General features: G+C 37.7%; 1 protein-coding gene across 1 annotated transcript; it reads right to left on the bottom strand.

Moving 5' to 3' along the window:
- Positions 1 to 206: 206 nt before the first annotated feature.
- On the bottom strand, positions 207 to 9,958 carry LOC113535652 (monocarboxylate transporter 1-like). Its single transcript, XM_026929119.3, has 5 exons — positions 9,765 to 9,958; positions 9,020 to 9,244; positions 2,504 to 2,647; positions 1,624 to 2,409; positions 207 to 1,455 (listed from the first exon to the last, which is right to left on the bottom strand). The coding sequence occupies exons 2-5, from the start codon at positions 9,234 to 9,236 to the stop codon at positions 1,196 to 1,198; spliced, it is 1,407 nt and encodes a 468-aa protein (XP_026784920.2). The 5' UTR covers positions 9,237 to 9,244; positions 9,765 to 9,958; the 3' UTR covers positions 207 to 1,195.
- Between the last annotated feature and the right edge of the window lie 788 nt (positions 9,959 to 10,746).

The raw sequence follows: 10,746 nt of genomic DNA, 5'->3' as shown, positions 1-10,746 counted from the left end.
TGTATTCCCGCTTTGCACCCAGTGTTCCTGTGATAGGCTCTGGAACCATTGACAATAAAGCACTCACGGCAATAAAGCAGTTACCGAAATGAATGAATAAATGAATCAGTTTAATGTAGTTTAATGTGTGTTGCAAAAGTTAACACTCTAATGAGCATTCTTATATGACTCAATGAATGAATGAATGAATGAATGAATGAAAGACTCACAGATTTTGATCTTTCTGATCATATTTTTATTCAGTTACTTAATCACAAGTATGATGCCGAACGAAGGCGTCAGAAAATCAGTACTCCCATTTTTCAAAATGCCCATGATTGGTTGTTCTTTAAACATATCTTATCAGTTCATTAATGTATTACTGCAAAGCATTAAAATACACTACATGGCCAAAAGGCTGACCATCACACCTATATGTGCTTTCTGAACATCCCAATCCGGATTTAATACCCCTTTGCTGTTATAATAACTTCCATTCTTCTAAGAAGTCTTTCCACTAAATTTTGAAGCATGGCTATGGGGTTTTTCTCATTCCAGCACAAGAGCATTAGTAAGGTCAGGCACTGATGTTGGGCGTGGAGGCATTGGCAAGCATTGGCAAGCCGTGTCTTCATGGACCTCGCTTTGTACATGTTTATGCCCCTTAGTTCCAGTCAAGGGAAATTGTAATGCTACAGCATTCTATACATAGAAGACATTCTATACAACTGTGTGCTTCCACCATTGTGGAAACTGTTTAGGGAAGAACATGTGGGTGGGATGGTCAGGTGTTCACATACTTTTGGCCATATCATATAGTAACTTGTCAACCCTTTGTTATAACTTAACAGGAGACTATAAACATAAAATCTAAGTTTACTCAAAAAATAAATAAAGACATTTAAAATACTGTTTTATTAGTGCTAGCTATTGTAATACCCTTATAAATACCATATTTTTAGACTACTTTTGACTGTGATACAAATAAAAAAAAGAGGAGAAAATCTCTTAGGGTCAGTTAAAATAATGTCAAACATTAACATTTCTAAAATGTTTTTATGCACTGAACCACCTTGTATTGTGTCCTCTCAGTGATATTTTTATGCATGGAAATATTGCATAATAATAATAGTAATAATAATAATAATAATAATAATGCAGAAATGCATGACATATAGTTCCACAAAAGTGTACAGTCATGTCTGGATAGGGGAAGTCACACAGTGTCTTCTGCTGTTTTAGCTTCTCTGTTTACTCTCAGTGCAGCAGCAGCTGTCTCCTTGTCTGCAATGTCTATGGTGGATTCTTCCTCTTTTCCTGTTAGCTGAGATTTTCTAGCTTCCTCCTTTGCTTCCTTATCCAGTAGCCTGTAGTTAATGCTCATGCAGATAAAAAGGAACATGCTTGCAACCATCAGGAATATTCCACAGGTTATGTAAGTGTACTTGTAGTCATGGTAGATGTCATTAAATTTTCCTGTCAATAAAAATACAATTATTAAATAACCACACAGGTACCAGATCAGTATGTGAAATGTTTTGAATCATGGTTAAAGACTAAGAATATGAGACTGTTAAAGGGCAGTGTCTCTATTAGAAATATATGCATTAGAAAAAAAAATTTCAGAACTTCTCTTGCACTCACCCAGCAGTGGAGGGCTAATTAACACTGGTCCACACTCCACAATGGTGACCAGGCCCACAGCACTGGAGAAACGCTGGGTTCCCACCAAGTCCATCAGGGTCTCAAATAGCACACAGCTCAGCCACCCAAACCCAAACCCAAAGAAGACCGAATAGATAACAAACCCTAGGTAATCAACTGAAAGAGGTGCAAGAACATGGCACACACCGTTAAATAGAATGGAGGCTGCAAAGAAATACTGTATCCTAGGTCGTACCCACTTGGTGTTGGCCACTGTTCCCATGGATGGCCGCACCACCATGTCCACAAAGGCCAGCACTGAAAGTAAAAAAGCTGCTTTGTCCTTTGTAATACCCCTACTTTTGGCAAAATTACTGAGGAATACTAGGGGTGTGAAAAGGCCAAAGAACATGACAATATTGCCTATGAGGTACAGGATGAATCCACGGTGTTTGAAGAGAGACAGATCAATGAGACTGTTGATAAGCTGCATCACTGTCTTCTTCTCTCCATCAGCACTAACTCCCTTCACAGCAGGTTTGGGTTTTGGCCCTATAGGCCTCATGAGAGATCCAGCTACGCAACAGTTGAACAGAAGTCCACCCAGGATTAGGAAGCTACCCCTCCAACCAAAGTGGTCATAAAACCAACTGTTCAGAGGGGCTAACGTGGACAGAAACACAGGGCTACCAGCCATGGCAATGCCATTTGCAATGGGCCTTCTTTTGTAGAAATATTTGCCAATCATAGTAAGGGCTGGGTTGAGATTGAACGCGAGTCCCAAACCTGTAATTTAAGCAGAGAAGAAAGTAAACACATTTCCAAATAATGTTGCACTATTCCTTGAACATACGTAGCATGCATATTTAAGCTAACCCACCTCCTACAACACCCACAAAGAAATACAAGCCCTCCACTGTGTTGCAGAAAGATGCACCAATAAGTCCAGCTCCTGACAGGCAACCCCCTGCTATCATGATCGGACGACTCCCATACTTATTCACCAGAATACTGCTGATAGGACCTGTAGATAATGAAAAATAAATGTATTTATTGTATTTAAATGTATAAATGACTATTGATCTTCAGTCTCATTCATATAGATAGGTGACAAATTGAAAGAAAAAACAAAATAAAGTGTCTTAGAAATGGTGTTGGGCCATCACAAGCCATCAGAATAGCTTCAGTATGCCTTGCAATGGCTTCTTCACTAATGTACTGGATGGATGAATGCAATTCTTCCAAGCTATAATCCCTTAATTGCTTTGTTGATGTTGGGGTGGAGAGAACTTCCTACCATGTCAGTCCAAAATCTCCTTTGTGTTTTCAACTTGGTCGAGATCTAGTGACTGCAAAAGCTATTCAAACCATTCAGTCAGACCTCGTGCCCTGAGGATGGGGACATTGTCATCCTGGAGGAGAACACTCCCATCTGGATAGAAATGTTTCATCACAAGATGAAGGTGATTAGCCAGAATAACTCTGTATTGATTTGCATCGCCTCTTTCCTCTAAGTAGATGAGTGGACCCAAACCATGCCAGAAATACCCCTACAGCATAACAGAGCCGCCAGTTTTACAAAGTTTTACAAAATCTTTACAAAGATTTTCTTAAACTGCAGTTGCTAATGCAAAATGTATTAAATCTGATATAGTCTATAATTTAGACATTAGAGGGCACTGTTGCTTTAATATTCTCACATATGGCAGCAGAGGAATTTGATATTGCCTGCTGTTCCACTAACTTGCAACTTTGCCTTGGTTCCCTCAATTACTGACAGCTTCAAACATCAATAGGTGGAATAGTAGATAAAGATTAATATAATATTTGTGGGTAATATATGTTATATCCTGGTGATAAGATGTGGCAACTTCATCTTCATAAGATGAAAACTGGCAGCTTTCATGTATGTCATGTTAAAAATCTGTATTGCTTCCTATTTCAGTGACCAGCAATATTCAAAATTATAATCATAAGCAGCATGAAATGCTGTGGAGTCTTTCAACTACTATTATATTGTTAAAGCAGTAGTACACTTTTCAGGTTCTTTGGATGGTTAAGGATTCTAACTTATGAAAGAGAAACCCTCTGTTGTAAGGCTTCTGTCTAGGCAGTTCTCCCAACAGGGACAAACCAAAGAATTAAACGGAACCTTTCTTCCAATAGGTGTACTGCTAATTCATTCAATGTGTTAAAATCATGAAAACATACTGTTCACTACTCCTACTAATCTACAATGACACCAAAGACTGAAGTGACAATGAGGCTCTAATAGCTGGATACCCTTCCTGATGCAACCCTCCCTGTTTCTGAGCTTGGGACCAGCACTGAGAGCACACTGGCTCATGCAACCCTCCAGTGGCTGGGGTTGGTTCCCTGACTGGAAATTGAACCCAGACTGTGGCGATGAGAGTGCCTCATGCTAGCCATTATGTTAATGCCTTTACATTTGTGGTATTTTTTTTAAAATTATGTATCAAAATGCAATTTGGTGGGTATTTTGTTGCCTTTCTATGCACATGAGTGTGATGTCAGAACAATTTACATATAATCACCTACATTTAATGCATATTATCAGCTTGGCTATCACTTAAGTGATAAGGAGTGCTACTACTGCAGTCTGTAGCAGAGCAATTGGAGCAGGGGATGTGGGGGGAAATGGCTAAATGTTGAGCTTTTCCTCATTGTAAGGTAGAAAGTCTGTCATTGTATAGCCTTCCAAAGTATACAAAACATGGATCTAAGGTTTTATCTATTAATAATCATTTGGTATGAACACTGGTTAGGAGGCAGCACTATCTGCACCTTTAACCTATTTGCTATTTCCTTAGTTTTCATGCCAATAACTACAGTATTTACATTCTTTGTTGTAGAGCTGGTTGATTGTCTTCTGTATAGATAAGGCTATAAGTGTTGAGCAGATGGCATTATTTTTCTTATCATTATTTACAGTTTTCCATATTATATGGAAAGGTGTGGTTTCTTGTATTTTACATATGCAGAGGTTTACCCCATTATAACATCATTAAAGACACAGTAACAAATACAGCTTGTTTAATTATTAGGAACGAAGAGGTTGGAAATAGTCACGTAAAAAGGAATTATGACTGGTTTTAGAACATATGACACAATTGTTATAAGTGGATTGCAAGGAGAAGAATTACAAGTGTACAATGGACTGCTTTATATTTGTCCTTTTTATAATCCACCTAATACAACTAGAGCCAACCACTTCCTACATCAAACCTCAAAAAGATTACATGCTTTCACTAATCTAATGCAGAAATGCAACCTTGTAACAGGACATAATATATTAGAATCAGTGTTCCCAAATTTTAAGCCTTCCGATTTCCTGATGATTAAACAATTATTGTACTGCAAAGCAGGTTGTATTTGCTTAATAATGCTTGTGAAGTGGAGTCAGAAATTTACCACAATTCAGCATAGGTACTGTTAAATGAAAATAAGAATTACACTCCATCATTAATACACTGATCATTAACTGGCTAAATAACTGAATATCAACTGGCTATTTCCTTCAAGATGTCATAAGAACAAAGCTAATCAGAGCATTATTGCATTAAGTAACAAAAGGTTTTAGAAAAATGAGTGACAGATTAAGAGTCAGTTTTTATACTTAGTTCAGTTTTAAAACATGCACATGCTTGCATTCCATTTCAGTGGAGGAACATGCAAAAACCATACCTACATATCAGGGTGTCTTTTGCTCTTAGCAAACTGACTTTGGCTTGTTTGGCCTATTAGGAGGTGAAACATAGGAAATTGAAATATGCCTCAGCCTGTTATGCTATAACATCACATTGTTGAATAGGCACAAACACAATCTGTCAGTTAATGTTGAGTGGCTGCCTAGGTAAACAGCAAAAAAGTCAAAGTGCACAGATGTTTGCTATGTGAAAGGAAGAGGGTTGTGGTAAAGCCTCAGTATATGAAACCATGGTGTATTATTAGTCTTATAAGGTTCTGTCTGGCATTTTATCATTGGAAAATTCTTTTTATTAATGTTTCAGTCCTTGTTACTGAAATGTTTTCAGTAATGTTACAGCCACCCAATCATATTACTGAATAGGATGAATAGGTTCCAGAAAGACCATGGCCAATGAAAGTCCACCTTTTAGTGCAATAAGAAAAAAAGCTTACAAGTTTGTAATTTGTAGTGTAATAGTAGTAGGACAAAAACAACACAGTATTCACTTCTAAATTATATTTACAGTATTTGGCAGACAACCTTATCCAGAGCAACTTACAATTATCTCATTTATACAACTGAGCAGTTAAGGGCCTTGCTCAAGGGCCCAACAGTGGCAGCTTGGTGGCGATGGGCTTTGAACTCTCAACCTTCCGAGCAGGACGCCAACATCTTAACCACTGAGCTACCACTTCCCTATAATAATAGTATAAAAAATGTTAATCATATGAAGCTCATTAGATTACAAGCTAGTTAGGTAGCTTGCTAGTGAGATTGAATAAGCCAGGTATAATAAAAAAGGTACAGCATAGCAAACAGCATATCAAACTGTTTACGTCACCATGGTTCAATATTGTTTACTTGATTTCTGTAACAACATCATAATCAAATCCATAGAAACATCACAGAACTTGGCATGTTTCCACTGAATCTGTGCTCTTTTGTCCTGGCTTTGTCAAAACTGAGTCTTCTCAGTTTTAGTGCCTTTGTATTGTAGTAACTTAAAGTAACTTCCCATTATACAGTTTTATAGATGTGACAGGCTTGTGAGGATATGCTGTTTTAACTACATTTCTCAGCTTGGTTGCCTTGTTGCGTATCTGCCAAATGTGCTTATGTATATGTAGTTTGTCCTACAACTCCAGTGTGAAGTTCATGCCTTTATAAAGCTTAACTAGCAGTTATTTAAAATTTACCCTGTAAGTAAGTGGATTACACAAACCTTCTGGGTCTGTGGTACTACTGTGCTCCAGATTTTTAAGATAAAAATATTCCATATATAACAAAAATGACTTAATCATATGTATTAAATCTATTTGATATAAACACAAGTTGCATTCATCAATATATGTAGCATGCAATTGAAAATGTATTCATTATAAAAATGCTTGACTATATCCTATATCCTAATCAGATGTAACATAAACCTAAATAAACATTAAAAAATATTTTAAGTAATGTTTTAGTTAAATATTTTAAGTAAATACCAGTAACACTTCTGACAAATACGAACTTTTAAAATGCTAAATATTTAAACACCAATAACAAGAAAATCGCCAGCTGGCTACCACGGGGCCCCTTTGTTGTTTCTGCTCACAGCACACTGGAACTGAAATGAAGCAATAATTACGAGTTTTTTTATGAATGAAAATCTTTCATTCATCTATCTATCAGTAAAAACCACCATGTTTGAAAGAAACTGGAACTTTAGAATATTTACAAAAAAAGAGACAAAGGTTACAACTGATGCCATATTGCATCACTTTCCCATTGTTTAATGATCAAACAAGTACAAGATCCAGTTCCTCGACTGCTCATAAAAAAGACGCACTCTCAGTATATTGTCATTACAGTTTAACATTTAACTCGGTTACACAAGTTAACACAGTGTAATGTATTTTTTTATAGTTCCTCTGACATCACTCAGCAGTGCTCCATTTCTTTCCTGTATTTGACAGTAGTCATCTCATGCGCAACTGCAGACGGAAGCATCTCATCTCCTGATCTCTCTCCAAGGAAAACATCTGACACCCCTTGCTCTTGAAATAAAAGGCTGACTGAGAACACAGGCTCTAGAGGCAGATAGAGTTGCCTATTCAGAGCTCTGTCTCACAGAGTAGTATTGTTTAAAGCTCATCTTGTACTCAACTAGCTCATTCTATCCTTGAAACCATTTCTATTTAGGCCATTTCAGATAATGGAGTGTACTGAAAGCTTCATGTCATGTCCTCACCGATCACATCAGTGGACTGAGGGAGGTGTTGATACAAAGCTTAGTAAAAGACAACTTGGAGCAACTTAGCCCCATCTGGGACAAAGGATTATGTAAATCAAAGTAAAAGACACGGGAAGAGGATTACAATACTAAATAGACTTGTGCTGTAAGACGAAACTGAATAAAAGTTTGTGTTGGGAGTCCTTAATCTGTTTGAGAATCAGTGCGTCCTAAGTTGTACAGATGCAGATTTGCTTAATGAAACAAGGTGTGTGGGGTCTGAAAGAGCTAGCTCTATGCTTATAATCCTCATTTTCAAGCCAACCAAATGAGCTCAAGATACACTATATAGCCAAAAGTTTGTGGACACCTGACCATCCCACCGACATGTGCGTCTTCCCCAAACTGTTGCCACAAATTTGGAAGCGCACAATTGTATTGGATGTCTTTGTATGCTGTAGCATTACAAATTCCCTTCACTGGAACTAAAGGGCCCAAACCTGTTACAGCTGACAATGCCCCTATGCACAAAGCGAACTCCATGAAGGAATTTTTGCCAATGCTGGAGTGGAAGAACTCGACTGGCCTGCACAGAGCCCTGACCTCAACGCCACTGAATACCTTTGGGATAAACTAGAACGCTGACTGCACACCAGGCCTCCTCACCCAACATCAGTGCCTGACTTCACTAATGCTCTTATAGCCAAATGGACAAATCCCCACGGCCATGCTCTAAAATATATTGCAAAGCCTTCCCAGAAGAGTGGAGCTTATTATAACAACAAGGGGGGACTAAATCTGGAATGGGATGTTCAAGAAGCACATATGAGTGTCATGGTCAGGTGTCCACAAAGATTTGGCGACATGGTGTATAGTATATTTCTTGTGCTGAATAGGTGTAGTTGAAAATAACTAATAAGATATAAAATAAAATAATAAGTACTGTATTTGCATCAATACGGTACTAGAGGAAAATAAATGTTTCATGTTTTTATTCCTTGGATCTGCGGAAGGTTCTCAAAACTTTCTGCTTCAGCAGTTAAATGCTATTAATTGAACAAGAAGAGGCAGAGATCAAATATTTATTAGAGTTGGGGTGCACTTGGTTCTGCTGCCTCTGACTGCCTCCTACACAAGAAACAGCCTTTGTGTTGTCCAGCTGTTTCTTGACCTTAACACTTAACACAATGGATTAAGTGCAACGGTTCTCATAGGCTTAATGTACTGAACATCTTTCAGTTTGGTTTGCTTTATCACATCTGACTCAGCTCTAGAATGGCTTAATAATCAGCTAAGAAGCTAAGAGGAATTATGTGTGATAAACAGTAGAAGCAAAAAATATGTGCAGTGCATGGTGTCCTCAATAAACTGACTGGGAATCAATACTTGAAGAGAAGCCAGAAAGAATGCTTCATATAAGCAAAAAATTTAGACCTTCTACAAAAAATTGTTTGTGCACCATGTTGTCTCACCTGCTCCATACATGACAGCTAGCATGATGGATGAGATCCAGGAGACTTGGCTACTGGTGGCTTGAAAGATCACTTCAATCTCTTTGAAGAACACAGTGATGGACTTTGGGAAGGCATAGGAGAAACCAATAGAGATGAAGGCACCAACCACAACTGCCCAACCCCAGCCCCCCTCTGGAGGAGTGTAACCCACAGGACCGCCAACTGCAGGCGGCATGGTGATTTCTGCACAGAAGGACAGTTGGGTGTCTGAGATTAGGGCTTTATTAATTAAAAGGCTGACAGGAGACTTTCAATTACCTTCAGTTATAAGCATGGTCCAGTATCTTAAATTTTACATTAATGAAAATGAGTCAAAATTAAATCCATTTTTTAAACCACTTGTCCCCATATGGTTTTGAACAGAATAAACGGGTTATTAGTGCTCCACAAAACTCTTTACAAACAATCCATGGGTCCACTTAACACCACATCCATTAAACCATGCTCATAACAAAGCCTTTCTATGATCATAATTATAATAGTTTTGAATATTATTTCATTACATAATATATGACATATAGGTAATATGTACTAAATACAATGTTTATTAGCAAATTAGCAAAGCTTAAAGCAAGACCTGCACATTTTATAGGGCAGGACAGAAAGGATTTACAGATCAAATGATTTCAGACCACATGGGCAAGCTGGATTAGTAAAAACATTCACGCTCACAGGTCACATATTTCTAAAGCAAAGCTCCTACCTTTTGAACACCACTCAACACGTTCTCAGAAGAAAAAAACAAACAAACTCCAAAGCACACTAGTTCTCCAAAATACAAGTCAGCGATGCTTTAGTATTTAATAGAGTACACTGAAGGCACTGACACACAACTGAACTAAGAGATATCACAAGCACCACAGGTCTTAATGAAGTAACATGCCAGGCCCAGGTTCAATTTACAGTGCTAGATTGAGATCAGTGCTGCTCTTATTGGCTCTTGAGGTCAACATAGAGGTCAAAACAGAGTCCTATTGGCTGCACAGAGTTTACTAGGACTGCCCACTTATGTCCCCTCCCTCTGCCTTCTTGTACTTTCCTCCAAATTCTTATCCCTCAGTTCTCTTTCAATAGGACTCAGGTTCTAATACTCATTTACTGAAATTTATGTTTAAATATGTAAAAATATTAGGCCTCAATTATTATAGCATTATTATGATGTGCTGAGCAATAGTCACATTACCACACAAGTGGGTAATAGCAATACCACCATTTAACACTAAGTTCTCCTACATAAAGCAAGGACAGAAGGCTACCTGAGGCAGGACGGAGGTTGACTTAAAGGATAAGTCCACCCTGAAACACACTGAATATGTTTATATTGAAATATTTGTGACAAGTAATTGTGTTTAGTAATCTTGGTGCTAATTCATTAGTTGATGCTCTATTTTCAGTATTCCCATGCTAATTTAGCAGTTGTGTACCATGCTGATGTCACAGGGGCACATTGCTAGAGCAGTTACAATGGTGTTTAATAGGAAAAAAGTGTAAACGATCTTAAACACAAGGATGTTGATGAAAGATGTTTAAACCAAAAAACTCAGATTTCATTATAAAATAAATCTTGGGTGCTATTGAAGATCACATGTTAAAGTTAGTTATTTGCATTAGTTATTTTACCATTAGTCACTAAGTGAGGCTTCTCTAGCTCTGAAAGAAGGACACATGATGTAAATTATGCTTAT

This window comes from Pangasianodon hypophthalmus, chromosome 2, assembly GCF_027358585.1.
Source record: "Pangasianodon hypophthalmus isolate fPanHyp1 chromosome 2, fPanHyp1.pri, whole genome shotgun sequence".
NCBI classification, from domain to species: Eukaryota; Metazoa; Chordata; class Actinopteri; order Siluriformes; family Pangasiidae; genus Pangasianodon; species Pangasianodon hypophthalmus.
Note: the sequence above shows the minus strand (reverse complement) of the source record. Positions and strands in the feature narration are given on the sequence as shown.

Bases quoted from the DNA above. Each gene is read 5' to 3' on its own strand.
- LOC113535652 (XM_026929119.3), bottom strand. From the start codon at position 9,236: ATGCCGCCTGCAGTTGGCGGTCCTGTGGGTTACACTCCTCCAGAGGGG. The intron at 2,648-9,019 runs GTGAGACAACAT...CATTATCTACAG, and splicing joins AGCTGTCATGTATGGAGCAG to GTCCTATCAGCAGTATTCTG. The intron at 1,456-1,623 runs GTGAGTGCAAGA...TTTTATTGACAG, and splicing joins AATTAGCCCTCCACTGCTGG to GAAAATTTAATGACATCTAC.